The sequence below is a fragment of the Neltuma alba genome, unplaced genomic scaffold, assembly GCF_004799145.2.
Source record: "Neltuma alba isolate B1F8T4 unplaced genomic scaffold, ASM479914v2 tig00011962_pilon, whole genome shotgun sequence".
Taxonomy (NCBI): Eukaryota; Viridiplantae; Streptophyta; class Magnoliopsida; order Fabales; family Fabaceae; genus Neltuma; species Neltuma alba.
In genome coordinates, this window is record NW_021636540.1 from 352543 (window position 1) to 376410 (window position 23868).

Genomic DNA, 23868 nt, shown 5'->3' on the forward strand with positions numbered 1-23868 from the left:
TTGAATTATCTATTGATAGTAATTCCTTAACATATACAAATAACTATAAGAATTATTTGAAGACAAAATAGATAAGTATTAGAGACAGAGTAAATTGGGGTTTTAAGACAAAACTGAATGCCAAACTAGTTCTTGTATTAAGAACTGAAAGTAGTATATTTTCTGATATACTGGGTTAAGTATCTGACCATATTTAATTAATAAGCTTCTTATCAAAGAAACGCATTCCCTTTAGTGTGATCTCTTTCTGAACACACACACACACGTATATATGCACCACAAATCACAAGAAAAACAACGATATTTATTTAGATACAGTCATCTGGAACTACACATGGAGTTAATATGAATGATAGCGACGCAGAACGTGGTCCTATTAATTATTAGAGCATTTTGGCGCCATGCCATGATAGTACTGCTATATAGCCATTGGAATGTTGCCGCTTTTTTTTTTTTTTCGGGTAGCAATATCACTGTATTATTCAATCACTAGAACTATAAAGCTCATTTAGTTCTTCTTTCTTTTTCTCACATTCATTTGCATTGCATGAAGCTTATAATTAAGTACACCCCTGTTACGTTTCCATTTCATTCTACTACTTTCTCCTGCGCTTTATTATTTGTTTCCAGTTCACCCAGAGAAGAGATGGCAGTTATTTAACTTACTTATATTTCAAAATAATGTAGAAGTACATTAATAGCAAACTTTCTTTTAATAGAGGAAACAGGAAGAAGAAGATGATGATGATGTTTGGTGCAAATCATGGAGGGTGTTTCCAGAATTTTCGGAACAGATAGTGGATGTTGAAACGGACTGAGTAATAATAATTGGATGGTGACAAGCAATAAGGAATAGAAGACACAACAATATCAGAGAAGATTTAAAAAAAAAAATCGCTGTCATGCCAAATTTTTCATGGATTTCCAACTTGACAACTTCAAATTATAAGCCCTTACAAATTAGTTTTCAATCTAATTAGATAAACATTGGGTTTGAGCAGCAAGTCAGCAACTGTGGAATCAGTGACTAGTAAATTTGAGCAAAACCAGATGCTACATCTCAAAGAGAAGACAGTGTATTGATATGCAACAATACTCAATTCCTGTGGGTGAAAGGTGCAAAATGAGGTTTGGCCATCTCATTACCTATCATCATGGATAATGAATCAATACATATATTTATTCATACATGAACATACCGTTGGCTGCTGCTTGCACATGATCATAAAATTCTCATCGCTTTCGTCTCCTTGCACGGCATGCTCAGAACGCGGCCAAAAAAGTTTCACCATCGTTCACTCTCAAACCAGAATATAGATTGGTCTCTCATCCTCATCTTCTACTTGTATCTTCCTAATCTAATCATAAGGACAAAACAGTTGCTCTCTTCTACCATCCCATCACTCAACCCACTTGTGCCATTCTACTTGCTGCTTAAATTTCTGACCCTCCTCTCCAAATTCAGATTTTATCTACTTTGGACTCCATACAGGGAGCTTATAACCTATTCCCCGTTTATAACAGTTGATTTTATATGGATTTTAAAAGAAATCTATAAAACTAAGTTATATGCTTGTTTCAGAGAATGAAACAAATATCAGAGATGATGACCAGATTAATCAATAACAAAGCCAGGCCAGAGGCCCGCAGATAGCAAGTTAACAAGTTAGTCTAATATCCGTATTCAAGGTTCGATTAACAATAAATATATACACACTCTCGCGAGTTCAAGAGACTGCAACTGGATTGGAATTTCTTATCTTTCAAACTTAAGCGGCAGTAGCAACATCAATAGAATCGCTGATTCATAGTTGGAACACTCAATAATTGAGTTTTTTGGATCGCGTTTGCGTGGCTTTAATCTCAAGCTTTAAACATTATACACCCAAATCCGAAATAAACATATATGTGATATAAAAAGTGAGAGGGAGGAAAAAAAACTGAAGAAATAACATTATTTGCGAGCTACATCATCGTCTGAAGATGATCATCTCTGCAGCTCCATCATCCGGGAGAAGTCCTGGAAGCACACAAAACCGTCCCCGTTCCGATCAACCCCTTCTATCATGCGCCGGCAGTCATCCAACGAGCACCGCTCCTCTCCTATGGCCTTGAAAACTCGCATAAGCTCCTCCGCCGAGATTTTCCCGTCGTGATCCGAGTCGAAAACTTCAAAGGCCTCTCTCAACTCCTCCGAATCGCAGCCCGGCTCGCATGCCGAACCGACCCGGCTCATCAGTGCCTCCACGCTGATGCACCCCCTGCCGTCGTGATCCACCTCCCTAAGCATCATCGTCACCTCCTCCTGGCTAGGCGGCTCGATTCCAAGCCGGGTAAGCAGCGATTCCAAGTCTTCCCTGGAGACAAACCCATCGTTGTCTCGGTCTATAAGCTTGAACGCATGGACCGTATCCCAGTGGAAATCGGGCCAATCAGGTAAGACGCTGGTGGGGGTTGATGAGCCGGCCACGCCGCTGGTAGCCCTGAGGATGGTCGATCCGTCAGAGGAAGAGGAGGAGGTTCCGGAGCCGAAGGACGGAGGCCCGGATCTGGACACGGAGGAACGCTCCTTCTTGGACCGGAAAAGACGTTTGGGGTTCATAATGGTGAGCTTCATGTGGACGTATGAAAGATGCTGAAGAGGAAGAGGAAGAGGAAGAGAAGAAAGGGCGGTTGAGGAATTCAAGAAAAAGGGAGGAAGGTGGAAGGGGGTTAAATGGAGGGAGTGCAGTAAGCATCAGGCCCATAGGAACCTTCCTCGAAGTTTCCTCGTGTCTTCAGCGTATAAAGGGCCACTATTTATCTTCAACAACACTCTCATGCTTCCCATGCCCTTAACCCTACAAATCACGTTGGAGACTAACGGCATTAATTTTTTAATTCAACATTTTCCCAACCATCTTTATTCTTTCTTTCTTTTTTTTAATTAAGTTCCAAGTGTGTGAACATTCATTGTCTCATTTTCTTCATTGGCGATTATTTATTATGCGTGCGAATGAAAAGTCGTTTTTATACCTCTAACTAATTACGGAAAGCAAGGGGGTAATGCCGCTGTCACAAATCACAACTCAACCAGACGAAACGGACCCCTCTTTTTTTAAATGAAAATGAAGATCTTTTAACGGAAAGAAATATTTACGGCTAAAAATAGCAGTAACAAACTGAAATGAAAACGTGGCGCCGTACCAGGGGGAAAAAAAAGTTCTGCATCGATCGAAGTCCAAACACTGCTCTTGGTCAGCCCGGGAATTGGGAATTATTGAGATTATTAAATGTTTAATCAATTGAGACGAGCACAAAGATTATCTTCCACCTTCTGTAATTTGTTGGACAAAAAGTAATTGGTTTGTGAAATTACCGGAAGCATTATTCAAATGCTTCCAAGGGTTGTTAGTTGTTCAAGTCAGATGATCCATACCGTCCCGCTGCCCTTCTGACAATAATTCCCGTTAAGTTTGCCACGCGTCGCATGTAGATTTTGCCACGTGTTTAAGATTGCAGTGTTGATTGTTAAATGATATCGGTTCATACTATATTCTTAAAATAATAAGCAAATGCTAGCTTGATTGGAATTCAGAATTCACATGCCGCCCTTTTGCATTTCCATTATTTTCTCATCCTTCAGTGCCGGCTCCCGTTCCGTTATTCAAAACCAGTTAACGGATTTACATCTCGAACTACGCCGCACCCTCCATATTAACACTACAGTACTTTCATTTTAATACATACAGGATTGCTTACCCAATTATCTGAAATAATAATAATAATAATACTCCTCCGGTCCTTATTATAAGACCCCATTTGACTTTTTATTTGGTCCTAATTATAAGACCCCAATCCATTTTGTCTCTTATATTTATGCATTTTTTTCCAAGATAATCCTTCTAATAATGATAGTTTTAGCCAATATACTTAATTAGCAAGGATATTTTAGAAATGACAATACTTATTTATTATAAATAACCAACTTAACTTACTTCCTTAATCTCTTCAAATAAGTCAATTGGGTCTTATAATTAGGACCGGAGGAGTAATACAATGAATAAGAAAGTGCATAAACTATTTTCGATTACATTTTTAGCATATTTTAATATCAATAATCAGAAGAAGAGGAGGAAGAAGCCGGACCATTCAAGCGACATGTTTAGTGCAGTTGGTCTGTGGGGATAGAGATGAAGGATAAGGATGGAGTGCGGGCACAGCAAAAGGAGCACACGGGGAAAAAATGTGGGACAGAGAAAAACAGGGCATTGAATAAAACATGCCACGCTCTTACCACGCGCATCCTACGCCTCCACTAGGGAAGCTTTCCCTGTTTTCTGGGCCTCCACATCCATGATTTTCGCATGCTCATGACAAGCCCTTTAGCATCATCTTCTACTTACTTTGTCGCTCTCTGCCAAGGTGGGTGCTACCCTCGTAAGTCCTAATCCCTCTTCCCCCCCGGCACGACTAACATATCCATGAAACAAGAAGAGCTTATGTTCGACAAGCTTTTTCCTTCAACATAAACTGTTGCCACCTGGCACTTGGCAGCAACCCCTCATGATTTGGACGAGTAACATGAATTGTTGAGAATACCACAATATGTAGAGGCTAGAGCCAGAAACTGGACGAATGACTCCATAACAAAGGTGGCAGTCACAAATTTCACCGCTGTCATGCGTTGAAATTATATGTACAGCAACCTCGTAATTCTGTACATTCCTGAGTATTCCAAATGATGGGCTACCTTCCGAAGGAAAGGAAAAATAGAGATCCCTCGGCAGGAATACCATCCGTGTTATTTACAATCTGGAAAGCAATATAGGGACAAAAAATAAAAGTCACTGGAAAAAAATATGACCGCCAAAATCAATTGTCAGCAATCATCTGATCCTTACCAACATCAGCATTAGAATGGTCCCTGTAATTAAATTCGGGGGTTTCCCTCGGGGACTTCGTAGCAGTGGAATCATCATCTCCGCAATCAGAAGTTGCGCTAGCAGCTTCCGTCTCATTTCCTGGACAGTCAATTTGTAAACATTCAGCAACTTCATTGTTGTTGTAATTTTCAAAATCATGGTTCCTATTCAAAGTTGTCAAGTCTTCTTTCTTGACAACATTAAACACAATCCCATTTTGGATTCTTTCTGGCTGCAAAAGATCACCTTCGGTTACCATTATGCTAGATCCATTCATGACTAACCTATGGTCAATTTCCCGATCAATTTCGATGCCCTCAGCGTTCCTATCGGGAGCGCTCACCCTTGGACTGTGATTATGATGAAAAGCTTGAGAGTTCGGATAAAGTAACATGGCTTTCTTTATGTCAGCGTTGACATCTAAGTTCCGGACAAAGTCAATGAACATATTTGCTGAAGTGGTTCTCATCAAGGGGCCACCAGATCGTGTCCAAGAATTCAAATTGACACTCTCAGATTCACTAACACTTCCATCATGTATGGGATGGTGGGTTTTCCAATTTTTACCTGCAGCGCCTTGATTCAAAGAGGGACCAACATCAGTTAGGTCATCCTCAAAGGAACTTGCTGAATTCTCTCGTGCAATGCAATTCCATGAGGGGATTCTTCTGGAAGCATTGAATTTGACAGAACTGGCCAGACCAGTAGAAGAAGCAGCTGCTCTTTCAGAACTTCTCTGGAGTCTTCTCATATGATTGAGAATAGCAACACATTCATCAAAAGCAAGCTCAATGCCACAATTTGCTTTTATGGCCGAAAGCTTCTCCCAGGTGCACCTTCTCCCTTGGTTGGCTGCCTTTTGAAGCTCCGTATAAGAAGGGTTTTGTATAATTTTTGAGTACTAGTGTCAGACATAAAGAAAAAAAGACAACACATGCTAATCAGTCACTAGTCCAATAGTCTTCCTTAGTAAATGGCACAAAAGTAGATTCCTATATTTTTAGCCAAATGTAAAACAGAAAATTGATCACGGCATATAATTCTGATTATTTAGTAGCTAAAGCCTCCATGATAGCCACAAGTTTTGCTTCAGACTATTTTCTAATTGAAACTAGTTTTTTATTTTTTTGTTGCCTCTTCTTTTTTTTTTTTGTGGGTGATAAGTTTTTTCCCTCTTCAAACAATATCAAATCAGCACAAACCTGAGCAATAGTTGCGGGCATAACAACAGTTACATCACCCTCCCAGTCTTGAGCGAATAGCTTCGCAAGTCCGCCTAATGGAAAGCCAAGTTCAAGTACCTGATTACATCTATGTTTCACCTCCATCTCAGCGAGATGAGCTAGCTACAGGATTGAAAAAAAACACAATGAACATTATCATTTCATGATAGGGACATTATTGTCAAAGGTGAATTGCAGATCCAATAAATAAGATGTAAATTCCACGTCAAGGATTTAGCATTATAAAATATGAATGAAGCTTGCTCATGCGTGAAAACAAGGTGGCAACTTCCCCTTTCAAGTCATCCAAAATTTCCAGGTATGATTTTCCAGTGGAGATTGGAAAAACAATTGGAGTTGGAGATGCAATGAAATTTTACAAGGGTTTTGTACAACAGAAAACAACTCCATAGTGCTCGATAATACAGAGCACGCCTAAGCACATATCAATAATTAAAGCACAACAACAAGGCTAAAATTCTACAACAGATGACTAGATGAACACATTTGATCCAACTCTATGGTAATTTGTCAAGCATCAAGGAAACACTTCTGATATAATAGATCGTAACAAAGCACCAGCTAACCGAAAGCAAAGGCACAAAATTTTCGACCCTTTCATTTAGCTAACATCACATCAACTCATACTTTCCTCCGACAAATCGATGTATCTCAGACATTAGTTTTATTTTTGGGGCGGAAAAGAGGTTTTAAAAGTGGAGTTTCATATAATGAAACAAAAGCATATTTTTGTATAGCGTATTGTTATTGTTTAAAGGTCCAAGTCCGTGATTACATACCTTGGCAGCAAAATTGCCTCCGTAAGCTCTCACAAAATCTTTCAATCTTAACAATGGTGAAATATGGGGATTGGCTTGACTGACAATAAAATGGTTAACATTAAACAGCTCTTTTAGCTGCATCATAGGTAGATCAATCTCCAGGCTCCCATCCCTCCAGCGGCGTATGGGTGTGGATCCTTCCTCAGGGCCCAAGTTAAATGGAGGATGGTAAGGAATGATCTCTCCACTTCTATCCTTAGCCATTAGTTCTTGAGCCTCAAAAAGGCCAGGAAAAGCACAAGAAGCAGTGACCGCACTCCATATAACAACATTGGGTGAAGTCAAGTAGTTAAGACATCTAGGTGGTTCGTGTCTTCTTGGGGAGCAAACTGTTATCCCAAGAATTCGACCTGTCATGTCATAAGCTTCTTGAAATGTAAGGTTGCTTGTCAGGTGCCTTAACATCATTTGCAGTTGTCTGATCTCATGAACAGCGCCTCGTGTCATGATCCTCTTCACAACTGTAAAAATCCCACCCATTTGATCAAAAAACTGTAATGAGTGCCAAGAATGCTCAAAAAAGCTTTGAAGTTCAGGCCAAGACCGAGTAGCGACAATGGAACACATAATGGAGCCTACACTAGAACCAGCAATTATCCTAGGCAAGAGTTTATGCTCTACCAGTGTTTTAACCACACCAATATGAAAAGCTCCAAGAGAGGCTCCTCCACTCAACAGCACAGCAGTCCTCCCAAATGCGTGTCTAGTTTCATGCATGAAAGCGAGCTTTTCTTCCAATGAGAGCTCCTCTGAATCAGAGTCGCAGACCATTCTTAGCTGAGTCGATACCTCATCAATATACTCCTTGATTAATTTGGGCACCTGAAGCCTATCTTTGTGAAGCTCAGGGTTACACATATTACCTAGATTTCTCACAAGATCAGCACGCATACAAAACATTATGTCTCTAAGAGATCCCTCATGCCGACGGTGGCGGAGCTCTTGCAGCTTACTCCTCACTAACTCTACGTCGTAAAATTCCGATTCATTCATCTTTGGAGTCTCTTTATCAAGCATCTTAGCTGCATGAGCCCACTCCTCGTAGGTCAATGCAGTTCTCATCATATTTCTCCAAAATTTCCGCCGATATGTCATTTCAGCCGTTGACTTCACATTTGTATATCGTCTCAAGACAAAAGCAATCATTGTTACCATTAATAATATCCCCTGTGGATTTCTTGGATGCAACCATGTTATAATGGGTGCCAAAAATCCCCTAAACCTATTTATGATATTGAACAATACACTGAATATTTGATGTCTCAAATGTGACAGGGACTTGTAGAAAAGAACTTTGAAAGCAATTGTTCGACCAATAATGCTCGATGGCCCAATTGAAAAGGGGTCAACACTAGCCTCATTGCTCACATCCATTTCCTTAGCGAAATAAGAGGTGGAAATAATGCTGGCCTCACAAACGAAAAGTTTCAAATGTGAGAAACCAAGGGATCAAATAATCTACAGGAGTTTAGCGATGGGAATAGTATGTCTTGCGATAAAGTAGAGATGAATCAATAATCAATAAATGATATAACACAAGACCCAAAAGTCAGAGAAAAATATCGACAAAATAAATGGATTAACTAAATTGGAACAATCAATGTATTAGGGCAACGAATTCCCCTTACGAGCTTCTAGCGCGGGCTTCAATAAGAAGATGATTTTCTGACAAGATCAGTAAAAGAAAGAACAAGAATTCAAAACAGCCCGATTGGATGCCCAAAACTCTTTAAATGGATCCCCAGGAATCACATCACATTCGGGGTTTTCAAGCAGGAGGCTCTCACGCGAATCAAAGATCCAGGTTTTCTAACTTCTATATGGAAAGGAAGCAACAGACACCGTCTCGATCCAGAAAACCAAAGCAAGGAAGGAAATAGAAGGAATGAAGGAAGTTGCGGCCAAGGAAAGCCAATACGGGGAAGGCCACACAAAGCAACACGCAAATTTGAGAGGGAAACGTAAACGAAAGGGACATGGTGGACGTTGGGATCCGAAAACAGATAAAAAGATATGGGACAATCTGGCAGGTACTTTTATAGATTCGATCTGATAAATGGGTGCCCATATACTGGTGATATGATTAGCCAGAAACAATATAAAAATACGAGGAAAATTGATATTTAAAACATTATTTTATTTCTATCATAGGGCGCTTGGAAAAGCTATAGCCTTGGGTGATGGGGAGGAGGGATGATGAAATCCTGGCAGCGGCTTCGGCTTAATTCCCTCCCTGCGCGCGCTCACTAGCTACCTGGCCTGCCCAATGCAATGCGATGCTTCTGTCATGACGTTCGGTCGATGCAACTTTTACTAGATTTAGTATTGTTCATGGGACGGATAGAAACCGGGACAGGCCTGTCTCAGTTCCGTCCTGATGAATAGTAACAGGACAGAAAATCTGTCTCGTGTCCCAACCCGTCCCGGGGTAGTCCCGGTTCCGGTCGGAACGGGACCGAGACATCATGAAGTTTTTTTTATAAATTTTTTTAATAAAATATGATTTTTTAAATTATATTTTTTTGGGTTTAAGCCTTATAAAAACATCTTTTTTTTCTTTTTTTATTTGTTTGGGCACTCTTAAATAAAAGCCCAAAATATTATATATAATAGTCATTAAAAACTCTAAACAAAAACTTTTAACACAATAAAAACTTGCTAAAAATTCTAATATTCAATAATCTCAAATCATTAATAAATATAAAAATTCTAAATAAATATATTTATAGTTCCATACAATAGTCTCAAATCTTTAAAAAAATAAAAAAATAATATTATATAAATAGGATAAAAATTTTAAAAAAAGAACTGGGATGGGGCGACCCCGTCCCATGTCCCGTCCTGAAAAATTTTAGGACGAGTCAGTCCCGTCCCAATAAGACCGAGACTGGAACGGGCCGACCTTAAATACCTTAACTAGATTTTATGGTGGGCCATACTCTTCTTCTAGGAAAGTGTATTCTGTTGCGATTCGCTCTCCGCCCCAGACACGTTGATTTTTATTTTTTGGCCGGAACCAAACACATTGTTTGGTTATATGTTTTATTAAATATTTGAAGAAAAATTGCCAAAAAAACCACTGAAAGGAAAAAGTTCAAATAAGGACCCATGATAATATTAATATGGGTTTTAACAACAATTTTTATAAACCGGTTCCTGTGTGTAATTTTTCTATTTTAGTGGTATTTTTTTGCTATTTTCTCAATATTTAATTAAAATGTGATATTTATAATAAGGAAGTCATATTGTTTTTTAGTCAAAACAGTTCGAGTTTTAAGATCATTGCAAACATTGATATTTAAGCAATAAACGTTAATGTCGACGGTGAGGCAGTCCTCGCAATGATTCAGCGGAATTATGAGTTTGCATCCTGAGTTTTTAGGCTATCAATACGTGGATATTTTTTTTTATCCAAATTAATGCAAATTATGAGTGGGTATTGCTAACTCATTAATGCATTAATATTTCTGGGGTCTTCGGTTTGATTTTCTTATGGGCCATATTTTGGCGACTCAAGGCCCAACCACTATCATATATTAAGATCCAGCTTTTGTGTGTGTGTGTGTGTTTTTTTTAATCCATAAAATAAGATCGGGTAGTGGCGTCGTATTTTGATTCACCCAATTTGGAGCATTATTTTTAATTGTGAAGGGACTGAGGGCATAATAGGCTGTTATGGGGTTATCAATTAACATACGAGATGGAGCTGGCTTAAATGTGAGGCAAATAATCATTTGCTTTTCTTATGCAAGCAAATATGAGACGCACCATGCAGCCCACCCAAAAGGTACCGAACATATTTCTAAACCGCGTTTGCGTCTGGATTTCTATATATGTGTGTGTGTGTGTAAGTTATTCACAGGGAGTTTTTTTCCCTGAATATAAAATCTTTAATGATCAATTGATGATTTTTCAATTTTGTCTTTATTTAATTTTCATTAAAAAGAAAGGATAAGAAAGTAAAAGTGAAAATAACTTGTAAATACAGAGAGAAAATTTTAAACTAAGTAGAATTTAAAAAAATTATTAATTTAATAGATTCTTTAATATGTCGCCGGTAACTTAAATTAATGACTTGAATGATACTCTATAACACAACAAAACCAATTATCAGAAGACAGGTGGGGATTGCGACGGAAGGAGAAGAAGGTGCGTGGATGGATTTAGGAAGCGTGATAAAATAAGGGGGGAATCTGGCGGACGTCAATCTCGCAGGGTATGTATGAGTAAAGTTGGGGGTAGGAGCCTCATTTACGACTAAACAAACCAACTCACATCTCACCTGTCAGCGCCTCACCGCGTAATCACAAAAGATGTGGTTTTGTATAAATTAACGGTACTATTACATACACAAATGGAGAAAATCCTAAAACGCACAAAGCTAGAGACGCATTGCGAATGTGGATGGGCGAGAGCGAGCTGTGTCTGCTGGGGAGGGTGTGTCGGGTAAGTGGCGGGCCATCTCTTTACAATACATGGCACAATAATCGTGGCCATTCATCCATATAGTCTCTCAGCCGTTGGTCGAAGCCTACTTTTCCCTCTCTCTCTCTCTCTCCTCGCCCAAGCTCCAAGTTCTTTTCAGTTTTCTCACGCGTTCATTGCAGATCTGATATGAGAAACAGAGCAGGAGAACATCTGCAGACGCTTCGGCGTCGGCCGTGCACAGTATATGCCTTTTTCCTTCTTCTTCCTCCCTTCCCCCTTCGTTCTTCCTCTTACTCGATCTCCTTTTTCGGTTTTTTCAAGTTCTTCTTCTGCCTTTTCGGGCTTGGATGCGCATTTTCGGTCATTTTTTCCAGCTGGTCAGAGCTGGGTTGACCGGCTTTAATTTTGCCACCCGTCTAAAATTTTTAATAGCCGCTCTTCTATATTTCTCTAATGGGTCTTTGTTTTTAAGCTCTCCGAAAGTCATCCCTCATCATGACAAGACAAGAGACTTCCATGTAGAGCCGGTAATACGGGCTGGGCCCACAGGCCCAGCCCGCCAGCCCACCAAAAAAGGCGGGTTTGGGTTGATGTTTTCCCAGCCCGCCACGATGCGGGCTACTCTAACCCGCATCGCTTTTGGCCCGCTCCGCCGCGAGCTAACCCGCCAGCCCGCTTTTTTTTTTTTTTTTTTACTTTTTCTGATTTTTAATACATTATATAATATAGTTAGATGATTTTGACCATTAAATTTCATATGGACATTACCTCATCCATATCATTATATATATAATTAATTAAGCACTTCATATATATGTATGGTTATATGAAGAGTACTGTCCATCTTTATTTTTATATCTATTTGTCGTTAGTATGCACGGCTTCATAAGATTAGATAAATATGTGATTTTCATATAGTCATACATACACACACATAAAAGATTTACTTAATTAATTTGGATAAGAAAACTAGTTAAATTAATTATTTATAAAAAATATATATGTTAGTTTTTCTTAAATTTCTTCTAATATTATAAATTAATTCTCTTTTTTTTTATTAGGATCCATTACTCAAGTTTAAAACTCGGAGCCTAATTTCAACATTTTAAATTAGGCTTAACTCATACTAATATAATAAATTTTAAAAAAAAAAATTTAGACGGGCTCGAGTTGGCAAAATACCAGCCCGCCAAGGTGCGGGCTACTTCAGCCCGTACTGCATTTGGCCCGCACCGCGGCGGGCTGACCCGTATCCGCACCGCCAGCCCGCTTTCCCAGGTCTACTTCCATGGTCCCACCGTCCACCGACTCATACCTTGGAAACCCCCTCCTCTCCTGGCCCAGATAACAACAGAGTTCCTTTTTACTGACATGAGCTTGTGCGGCTAAAATTTTTTCTCCGCGCATCAGCGTGTGAGAAAAGGAATGAAATAATGCTAAGTCTTCAGATTTTTTTAATAATACGCGAGTCTGAGTCAGCTCAAGGCCCATTAATTACGCAACACAAAACAACACACCTCACTAGTCTTTCCCTCTCGGTCTGACACCTTCAAGCCACCCCATCTCCCATGCTTTTGATTTTGACAGTGTAAGCTGAACATGGAATTGGATTCTCTCCGTTGTACTTTCCATCCACCGTTCTTTTTTTCTCTTCATGATTATTGAATCAAAACTTTAATAACTCAGATTTAATATTTTATAACATGTTATAAAAATAAATAGTATAATAAAAAATAAATAAATAAATTTAAATTGTTAAATCTAATCTTAACAGTTCACAACTACATACTGTTATTATAGAGTAATTTTTTTATTACAATTGTAAACCGTTCAGATCAGTTTTTAACCGTTTAAATTTATTTATTTATTTTTTTAATAATATTATTTTTATAAGATGTTAAATCTAGATTATTAGAATTTTGATCTAATAGTTATAAAAAGAAAAGAAAGGCAACGAAGGAGAAGAGGATAGAAAGGCAGCTTAGAGAATTCAAGTCCAGGTGAACATGCCAGCCGAGTCATAGCACATTTTAATATCAAGTTCCCGAGGTTGACAAGGCAGCCATCCATCACTGTACCGAAACTTCATCCTGGAATCTCTGTCTCGCAGACTTCTCTTCAATCTTTTCCTGTCAAGGACTACGGAGAAGCATATCTCCACATCAGGTAAGCATCAAATAGTTCTTTCTTCGCTGTATTCCTTTCATAATGGTCACCAATTAGAGATCGTAGCCCTTCGCGCTGAACTTTGATTCTTTCTGTGTGATAGATCACGAGAATGATCCATCAGACTTTCGAAACTGAATCTACCTCCAGTAGTTATGCAAAATCTGAAACTGACGGTATGCCGGAAACAGAGTCCTCTGTTTCTAGCAATCTACAAGATGGAGGTAGATTGGAACCCAAGAAGAAATTGAAGGGACTGAGGTCAATTCGGCTTCAGCGATTGTCAAGCATGAGGTCATCCATTAAAGGACCCAAATCCCGGAACGAAAATATTGATTCACAAAGTTCAGGACGACATTCTTCGGTAGTAATGTCAGATGCATCGCCCAATTATATGAAGGCAACCAACAGTTCTCATTCAAAGGAAAGCTTCCAGGCAAGTTTTCTGATTTTGTTTGCTATTGATCTTTTTGTACATATGGTTTGATTTATATCCATTCAAGATTTGAAAAATCAAATGTTACATCTTATGGGCAGAGTTCCGAAAGAATGTTCACGAGGAAGAACTTATCTAGAATACCAACTTTGAAATTGAGGAGGAGTTTGACCAGAAAGCTATCTGGAGGGACTGAGTTGAAGAGGAAACTGAAGTCGTCAAGATCAATCAAGCTCACATCTGTTAAGGGGCTGAGATCATCCAGGCAGGGGAAAAACCAAGGCAAGGCAGGCACTTTTAACGACAGTCAGAGTAATAAGCATCCAAGTGAGAATTCTCAGGTAGTTGTGACCAGAAGATTAAGTTTCAAGTTAAGCAGTCGATATATGTTCAGGTCGAGAAAAGTTTTTGAAGATGAAAGCTCTCAGATATCGCGATCATCGGACTCAAGTCTGCACAAAGCCACATGTTCTTCAACTCTCAAAGATTCCCATTTTCCAGATAAGATTGAGCTGCCGCTTGAAGGAAATGGATCTCAAGAAGTACTGTTAACAAGGAAGGTCTGTCCGTATACTTATTGTTCTCTTCATGGTGGTCACCGTGACAATGTGCCTCCACTGAAACGTTTTGTCTCAATGAGAAGACGTCAATTGAAGACCCAAAAGAACACAAATATGGGGAGTCGGCCTGTTACAAAATCAAAGCATTCTGGTAATATAAAGAAAGGCAATCAGACGAGTCGGAGTACCTCTAGTGAAAATCCCGTGAATATTACAGCCGATTCTAGCAAATCTCATCATCAGAATGATAAAAGGCCAGCAAGGGACCTGCCTGTTAAGAGTCGCGACACACCAGCTTCCACTTTCAATGGAGGAGGCTCATCTGGAGGAGATAATAAAGAAAACATAAATTTCAGATGTAATGCTGAGGTGTTGCTTGGCGAAACATCATTTCCACATATAACTTTTGATCAGTATCTCAACGATTCTCTCGCAGAAAATGGGTATGCATTATCTTCCTTTCCTGCAATCAAGGAGAAACCAGACTCCAAATTTATTGAGACAGCAAGCAAGGACAGTATATTGGCTGCACGCAATAAATGTGATGAAAGCACTCAGTCTGTGCTCATGGATGATCGGACTGATATCACAAACTCTGACTTGATGCTGCCTGAATATCCTGACATTTGTGATAAGCATTCCAGTTTGAAAGATGATAGTGTTGTAGCTTGTCACGAGGTTCATGGAGTGGAAGCCTCCGAAGATAAACAGGAAGAAAGAAACTCAATCCTGGAGCTGATTGATCCTGAATCATCTGGGGAAAGCTTAAATGCCGATGAGTACAGGAGTGTAGGAGATCAATCACTAGATAATTCAAAAGCATCTGATCAAACTATTGTTGTGGAGTTAGCTTCAACGCCTGCGGCCATGTGTTCTGCTTCCAAAATTCATAAATTGGAGGAAGAAATAATGACCAAAGACAAAAATATTGATTCAGAGTATGGAATGCTGCAGGAGACGTCTCCACAGAGAGAGTCTGAGCCTGCTTCCACCGCTGATGCTTCTTACAAAATGCCTGAAGGAGATAGGAAGTATATAAAGATGTGGCACTTGATGTATAAACATGCAGTATTGAATAATGCAGAAAACGGAGAAGACAGGCTTCAATCTGACCAGGAGGATAAGAAAGCGCAAGGGAAAGATGGTCTTTCATCTAATGGAGTAAACAACTCAACTTTCCAGGATACCGATGATGAAAATGAGAATGTAGTTAAGCTTGTGCAGAAAGCGTTTGATGAAATTCTTCTCCCAGAAATGGAAAATATCTCTTTTGGGGGTCGCTTAAAATCTCAAGGCATGGCTTCAGAGGATGAGCTCGTAGAGAAGGGTCAAGGTAAGGAAAGAGACGGGAGCACCTCAACATCCAGAGATTCTCCTCAAGAAGAAGCAAGGCTGAAACTTGACGATGATGATGATGAAGAGAAAGCGTCTCTGAAGACGGGAAATAAACTTGAGCCAAAAACACCAAAGAGCTGGAGCAGACTGAAAAAATTACTACTGCTGAAAAGATTTGTAAAGGCGATAGACAATGTAAGAAAAATTAACTTCGGAAAACCCAGACATTTGCCTTCAGATGCCAACCTACAAGTCGAAAAAGTTCATCTCAGGCACCTGACGCCAGGGGAGGGAAAAAATGTTGAGGAATGGATGCTTGACCATGCACTTCAGAAGGTTATCTCCAAACTAGCTCCTGCTCAGAAGCAACGGGTTGCACTTCTAGTAGAAGCATTTGAAACAGTTCTGCCATTTCAGGACATTGAAAATGGCCCCCCATCCTCTGCAGCAGTTGAAACTCAAGTTACTGCAGTTCAAGGCCTTGATGGTTCCTTAAATCTTGGCGAGGAAGCAACAGGCAGAGAGAGGGAATATGACCTTTCAGCCAAACTATTGCTCGGCAAAGCATTCCATTCTCACAAAACTTTCGAAGAACATGCTGATGACGCCAGTGACAACCCAATGGCAGAACAGCGAGGCTCTAATATGGTTGAAGAGGCCAAGAACAACCCCACCTCCACAGCCATTGATGGAGATTCGATTGGAAAGCAAAGTTTTGCTGGCAATCATGATAAGGAGAAGAACAACACGATTATTAACGATAATGTTTATCTTGCAGAAACCAAAGATTCAGTATCGTTGTCCTCAGGCATGCTAGCTGACAAGATAAGCACCTCTCTTGAGGAGGCCCTAGCTAATGAAATGGTCAACGGAGTTTCACAAGACATGATATCTGGTTCAACTACAGAAATTCCAAGTGGTAAATCAGAGTCACATGGAAGAGATTTTGAAACTGAGAATCTCATCCATGCAAGAGAGGAACCTCATTCTACGTCAAAAAGCTTAATTCTAAAAGGATTTGCAAGAGCATTGGGATCTAGTTTGGCCCCTTCAGCTTCTCCAGCTTCTCCAGATCAATCAGATGAACCAGTAGCAGGCAGTGAAGAAAGTATAGCGAAGGCTAAGCCAGAAATTAAGAACCTTGAACAATTCCCTCCGGCTGAAGGAACTATGATCCAACGAGAAAAACAGAACCACACAGGGCTTTGGTACTTGGTATATAGGCATATGGCATCAGGTATAGCAGCTAATGATTTCAAGCCGCTTGTGGATGGAGAGGACGAGAAAGAGCAAGGATATGATAATAGTGGAATCACAGGAATGGATACTTCCATCTCTGATGGAAGCATACCTTTGGCAAATCAACATATACCTTCATACGATCATCCTGTTACTGACTCAGAAGCTGGACCTGAGCAGCTTGAAGCCATCAAGATTGTAGAAGAAGCCATTGATGCGATCCTTCCAGATGCACAGGAACATTCACATGATGGTTGGTCAGTCACTGACAGCAATATTTCTGACAACTCCAAACAGTTCCATGGAGTCGAAGGAGTCAACAGTGAAGACTTGTACCAAAAAGAAGATAGGGTGACATCGGATAATGGAATGACCCAAGAACAAGATGGAGAACCAGAGTTGAAGGAGGGAAACAAACCATTATCTAGGAGTTGGAGCAATCTTAAAAAAGTGGTCATGCTCAGAAGATTTATCAAGGCATTAGAAAAAGTCAGAAAATTCAATCCTCGAGGACCTCGATATTTGCCGGCTGAGCCTGATCCAGAAGCAGAAAAGGTAAATTTAAGGCGCCAGGACATGGGAGAAAGGAAAGGTTCAGAAGAGTGGATGCTTGATCATGCACTGAGACAGGTTGTGGCCCAATTAACCCCGGCTAGGAAAAGAAAAGTGGGGTTGCTCGTGGAAGCTTTTGAAACCGTCATGCCAACCATCAAAAACTGAAACTGGCCATTTTGCAGAATAGCTTTGTATGGAAAATGCATTCAAGCTAAGCAAGTTGAAGGTAGTAACATATTCTCCCAGTATTTTTATTTTTATTTTTATTCACAAGATACAAGGCTGTTATGTAGTTTTGTTTTGTTTTGAAAGGCTGGGATATGGATTGTCTTATGTTTTTTCCCCTTCTCTGATGGGTGGTGATAGAGAACGAAAATTTAAGAGCATAGTGTTTATCAAGCACGTAAATACAAGAAAATTGATGGGATAAGGGAAATCTATCAGATGAGGAACACCATATGGGTGAATTTAAACTGTTAACCCCACTTGGCCATCTTACAGAAGGGGCAGCAGAGACGAAGACTAGTTGCATCAAGAATCCAGCATCCATGCTATATGGGCTGGATATAGATGAAGGCTTATTGTATCAAGTAATAGTTTCATGTTATATGTATGCTTCTAGAAGTCTCATTCGTTGATTTCCTCCAAATGTACAGGTTATGAACAGGGAAAACCTAGTTGGTCACAATCGTGCAGGATGGTTAGACAGTTTCAACTTGCCCCAAAGTTACGAGATAACCAAGGCCATTCAATATGCCTGTTAGGAACCTTTACAGAATGGGAAGTAAGTTGTCATTCAGGAGAGTAGAGTTTAGTACATAGCAAATTCTTTCTTTTTTGCGTTCATTTTCCCTTGTGAATGGGGTTGGATGTTTTGTAATAAACTCCCTTGCAGTTACAGTTTTTAAATACCGGGAAATGCTTTAGATGTATCATATGCTTAGAAATATACTACTAGTTTGGTCTGTGTAATGCCAGCTTCAAATAGCAGCAGAACTTCAATACCCAGTCTTCGTGCATCTGCAATTTCAAACAAGAATTTTGCACCATGAGGTGGAAGGACGACAGGTGCTGAAATTTCTTGTCATGCATTGAGGAGTACTTAACCCTTTTTTTTGGGGGGGGGGGTCCTCATGATAGTTTCAAGTTGAAGTGGATGGTTTTCGCTTTTTGGTTGGAAATGTAATTATTTCGGCTCACTATGGTTCTGCTTCCCCCTCCCTCTTCTTCTTCTTCTTTTTTTTTTTACACGGGTTTCGTTATGCTCTCCGTTTCGTCTGTTTCGGTAATACATGAAGCTTATGCCCATGAACTTGAGACACATTCCCTGGCCCGAAAAAGAAAAAGGAAAGAAAACAAAACTTGAGAAACACTCTGGCTTTTCGTAAAAAGGTTCTGGGAAGTCAGCAGTTTTACTTAACGGGCTCAGGCCTTTGCCTTTTATTCATCATTTAATCTTCAGCCCGGCCCATTAAGAAGTTGCTGTCATTTTTATTTATTAAAACTAACAATTTATTTTGTCTTTTAAAATTAATTTGATGTTAGAAAAAAATTCGACCAAAATACTATAACCCATTTGGCCTTTTCGACAGAAGGATTAAAAAAAATTAAAAATAGCATAAATTTTATATTTACAAAACATACGGTTTTCTATGAATTTTATTTTTTCACAAGCCTCTGAATTTTATATTTAATATCAATGTAAAAACTTAAAAATATAATTAACCACATATTATAATTATATAAACTTTATTAGTGTGCGTACAAATACATGGGCTGGTTAAAAAGGTTGGACCATTGTTGTTTTGGGGGACTAAAAGTGCGTTCGAGGCAGTGGTAGATCGCAATGGGTGTACGGATAACAATGAAGCGATTAATAAATTAAGGATTTATTCGAAAATTATAAAGGAAGAAAGAGTGGTCCTAATCCTATGATCCTAGCCTGTTAGCAATCAGCAGGGGACCAAATACCGGGATATGAAAAACAATCCAATCAAATCTGTGACCAGAAAATGAAATTTTTTGTTCCTTGCAACCAAAAAAAAAAAAACTTGTTATCCATTAATTTATAACTATAATTGTACCTGAAAACTCAAAAATTTATTGTAGGTATCCTCTTCTTTTTGCTTTCATTGTCCTGATCCTTTTCTTAAATTGAATATATGGGAGAAGAACATTTTATATATGTAAACAAATTGATTACCTGTTTAATCTAAACATGTAATTTTTATATCATTAAGCAACTTAAAGCTAAGATAATTTTCTTACAAAATTTATTACTGGAATGAATTTTTAACAATAGAAGCTATATTTAATCAATCAAATTTTACCATATCTCATCAATGCATTAATAAATTAATTAATGCGTAATACGTTTTCCAAACATATACTACCTCCGGTTCTTAATATAAGATCCTATTTGACTTTTATTTTGGTCCTAAATATAAGACCTCAATCCACTTTGTATCCCATATTTATGTATTTTTTTCAAGGCAGTCCTTCTAATAATTGTAGTTCTAACCAATATAGTTGATTAGTAAGGATATTTGAGAAAAGATAACATCTATTTATTACAAATAACTAACTTAACTTCTTTCCTTAATATCCTCAAATTAATCAACTGGGTCTTATAATTAAGACCGGAGGTAGTGCTATTTATATATATGTGATGGCCAAAATAAAAATGTGCTATATATATATTATATTATATATTTAACTGCATATAACGCTAAACATATTATCGAATCAGTAATCTATATAGGCTGACAAATAAAAAAGAACAGAAATTCCTTATTTTAATAATCAATTATTATGGCGTGAATAGTGTGCTGCAATCGACCATAAGAAAGAAACATTATTGATCATCGTATTAAAATTCTTTAATCGAATTTGTGGAGCATTTGAATCAAAACTCGGACAAAATCTGACAAGATATGGAACGAAAAAGGAACAATCATGTACGGAGCCAAAAAATAAGACACCGTGTAGTCCAATAGTTAGTGGAAAAAACTTATCCTAATTTAATAATACATTTACATAATAATTGAGCACATAATAAAAGACTCATTTAAATTTTTACTTGAAAAAGATACAATTCATCGTTGAGATATATATATATATATATATATATATATATTTGCCAGAGCTATTCATCGTTCATTAATCTGGCAATCATTGATCAGAGTTCTAAACAATAACAAGACTTCAAATTTTTTATGGAAGCATGACAAATTAATTAATATTTTCTCTAGTTATATATTTTAAATTTGAAAAGTACGCCTCTGGACCCATTTTTATGAGCCCCATTTAAACAATTTACATAAATTAAGGTAAAGAATTTAATTAAACTCAATCACTAATTGTAAGATCTCAAAATTTCTCAGTAAAAAATTATTTGTTAGAGGGATTTAGTTAATTAATTAATTTTTTTTAGTTTGTAAGGGGTAGCAGAAATAATAATATTCTATTTTTACCAAGAAATAATAATATTCCAAACACAACATATTATATTGGAAACATGCAGGAAAATTTTATAATAAAAATTGGAGAGACACTCTTTTTGAAAAGATTTTTGTGGCCCGTACCAAAATCTTTTTGAAAAGTCCACATTACAAGGAAATTAGTCATCGCCACCAGTAATGAATACCTTAAAATCAATATTAAAAAAAAAAAAAACCGGAGATACTTCTTTTCCTAAACACGCTGAATCACTTAAGTGAACCGACCTAAATTCTAAACTGACTCTCAATGTAATTTAATTTCTTTCCACCCAGGCAATCCCTATCATTCATCTTACTGCCATTCATTAAGAGAAATTAAAGAAATGAAGTACGCATTCACTATAGCTCCATTTAGGGGTGTTCACGGGACGGATCGGGACCGGGACAGGTCCGTCCCGGTTCCGTCCCGATGAACAGTAACGGGACAGAAAATCTGTCCCGTGTCCCGGCCCGTCCCGGGGTTGTCCCGGTCCCGGGATGGGACCGGGACGTCCCGAAATAATTTTTTTTATTTTTTTTTAAAAATCTAATTTTTTTAATTATATTTTTTTGAGCTTAAATCTTATAAAAACATCTTTTTTATTTGTTTGGGCACTCTTAAACAAAAGCTCAAAATATTACATATAATAGTTATTAAAAACTCTAAACAAAAGCTTTTAACACAATAAAAACTTGCTAAAAATTCTAATAATCAATAATATCAAATCATTAACAAATATAAAAACTCTAAATAAATATATCCATAGTTCCATACAATAGTCTCAAATTTTAAAAAAATATGAAAAAAATGATATTATATAAAAAATTAAAAAAATTAATTTTTTTTTTTTAAAAAAAGGAACCGGGACGGGTCCGGGACGGGACGACCCCGTCCCGTGTCCCGTCCCGTCCCGGTTTGTCCCGTCCCGAAAAATTTCGGGACGGATCCGTCCCGTCCCAATAAGACCGGGACCGGAACGGGCCGACCGGGACGGGCCGGCCTTGAACACCCCTAGCTCCACTCATTCTATATATACTTCAAATCACCCGAGGCTTTTTCATAACAAGCTAGAAAACCGGGAGAGATTATAGCTAAAGCATTATATATAGCTTGTGTGTACTAATGGGTGGAGGAGGACAGCTCGTGAATGTTCCTGTGATAGATTTCACAAAGGAAGACTTGAAGCCAGGCACCCCTTCATGGCTATCAACAAGCGAAAGCGTCCGACAGGCACTTGAAGAGTATGGCTTCTTTGTGGCTGAGTTCGACAGATTCGCTTCTGATGAGCTTCGAAATGGATTGTTCGGTTGTATGAAGGACCTGTTCGATCTGCCCGATGAAACCAAACTCAGAAACAAATACGAGGGTATCCCCTTGAAAGGTTACGTCGGACAGAATCCTAAGATCCCTCTTCACGAAAGCTTCGGTGTCGATCAGGGCACATCTCCTGAGGGCATCAAAAGTTTTGCTGATCGAATGTGGACTCACGGAAATGACCAGTTCTGGTACCTATAGCCTTATAAATTTTCATTAATTCCCTCCCTGCTCATCATGACTACTTCATTAATACTGGGCCTGTTAATTTCGTTGGGTTTGTATGTGCACATGCAGCAAATGTTTGTATGAGTTTGCGAAAGTGGTGGAAGAACTGGACCGGATGGTGGCAAGAATGATATTTGAAAGCTATAACATGCCAATGTGCTATGAGCCATACCTAAAGCAAGCAAGCTATCTTCTTCGATTGTTAGAACACAAAGGCTCAGAAGAAGACCAACCAAAACAAGCTTTCGTCACTCATACCGACAAGAGCTTCACCACCATTCTTCACCAGAATCACGTCAATGCTTTGGAGGTCGAAACCAGGGATGGCCAATGGATCAAAGTTGACTTCTCTTCTCCCACTTCCTTCGTGGTCCTCGCCGGCGATGCCATCAAAGTGACTTAATAGCTAGTTCATTTAGTTCGTTGTTAATTAATTTGGTCTAAGCATATTAAATTTGTGTATGAATTGCAGGTTTGGACCAACGACAGAATAGAAGCTCCGAGGCATAAGATAGTGATGAAGGGGAATGAAAGAAGGTACTCACTGGGCCTGTTTACCTTCATCAGAGGGATAGTGCATGTGGCCGCGTCGCTGATCGATGAAGAACACCCAGCCAAGTACAAGCCTTTTGATCATCTGGAATTACTCAAGTTCAGTTACAGTGCCAATATTAAGGACTTCTGTGGTTTGTGAGTGGCTTCTTGTGGAGGATTAAAAAAACGTGCTGTGTTCCGGGGCATATTCTGGGAACAACGTCCGAGTAGTGTTTTGGACGTGGGTTGTGGCGTCTATGTTAGTTGTTCTGTACTAGGGGTTTGTGCTGTGTTGTATTTTAATTTCAGAAACATCGTATCAGTAAATCCGAGCAGAAGCATTGCCTTTGGCTTTGGTAATTTTCCCTTGAGAATCCAAATTCTGCACAGTTTCTTTAACATAACATCAGCTACTGTCAGTCAGATCTGGTTAATAAGTCCCAAAAGCATAACTATTTCCAGAGACGTAATTTTACTAGCGATACACAAACAAAACCATTTACTTGTATTTTCTATTAACATCTGCCCGCCATGAACGAGTCATCATGAATAACTACATACATGACATGATTAGACCCAGTTTCTGGCTTGCCAAAGTTGAAAAGAAAGCCGATGGCTGCTGTA

At 38.7% G+C, this 23868-nt stretch overlaps 4 protein-coding genes across 6 annotated transcripts; 2 read left to right on the forward strand and 2 right to left on the reverse strand.

Annotated features, from left to right (window-relative positions):
- Positions 1 to 1670: 1670 nt before the first annotated feature.
- Positions 1671 to 2712, reverse strand: LOC114719996 (probable calcium-binding protein CML36). Its single transcript, XM_028905579.1, has one exon. It carries the CDS (start codon positions 2615 to 2617, stop codon positions 1988 to 1990), a length of 630 nt encoding a protein of 209 aa, XP_028761412.1. The 5' UTR covers positions 2618 to 2712; the 3' UTR covers positions 1671 to 1987.
- A 1326-nt stretch (positions 2713 to 4038) lies between these two features.
- Positions 4039 to 8883, reverse strand: LOC114720023 (triacylglycerol lipase SDP1-like). 3 transcript variants are annotated; one of them, XM_028905610.1, is made up of 4 exons: positions 6928 to 8883; positions 6107 to 6250; positions 4884 to 5805; positions 4039 to 4794 (listed from the first exon to the last, which is right to left on the reverse strand). In XM_028905610.1, the coding sequence occupies exons 1-4, from the start codon at positions 8341 to 8343 to the stop codon at positions 4784 to 4786; spliced, it is 2493 nt and encodes an 830-aa protein (XP_028761443.1). In that variant the 5' UTR covers positions 8344 to 8883; the 3' UTR covers positions 4039 to 4783. The 3 variants fall into 3 exon arrangements, with proteins under 3 accessions (XP_028761443.1, XP_028761442.1, XP_028761444.1); XM_028905611.1 differs by lacking the exon at positions 4039 to 4794 and having other exon boundaries at positions 4918 to 5003; positions 5189 to 5805; XM_028905609.1 differs by having other exon boundaries at positions 4039 to 5805.
- A 4514-nt stretch (positions 8884 to 13397) lies between these two features.
- LOC114720022 (calmodulin binding protein PICBP) lies at positions 13398 to 18639 on the forward strand. The gene is made up of 4 exons (XM_028905608.1): positions 13398 to 13563; positions 13667 to 13999; positions 14101 to 17914; positions 18345 to 18639. The coding sequence occupies exons 2-3, from the start codon at positions 13676 to 13678 to the stop codon at positions 17851 to 17853; spliced, it is 4077 nt and encodes a 1358-aa protein (XP_028761441.1). The 5' UTR covers positions 13398 to 13563; positions 13667 to 13675; the 3' UTR covers positions 17854 to 17914; positions 18345 to 18639.
- Positions 18640 to 22259: 3620 nt separating this feature from the next.
- Positions 22260 to 23604, forward strand: LOC114719993 (probable 2-oxoglutarate-dependent dioxygenase AOP1). Its single transcript, XM_028905577.1, has 3 exons — positions 22260 to 22673; positions 22780 to 23104; positions 23183 to 23604. Exons 1-3 carry the CDS (start codon positions 22291 to 22293, stop codon positions 23402 to 23404), a joined length of 930 nt encoding a protein of 309 aa, XP_028761410.1. The 5' UTR covers positions 22260 to 22290; the 3' UTR covers positions 23405 to 23604.
- Positions 23605 to 23868: the final 264 nt, after the last annotated feature.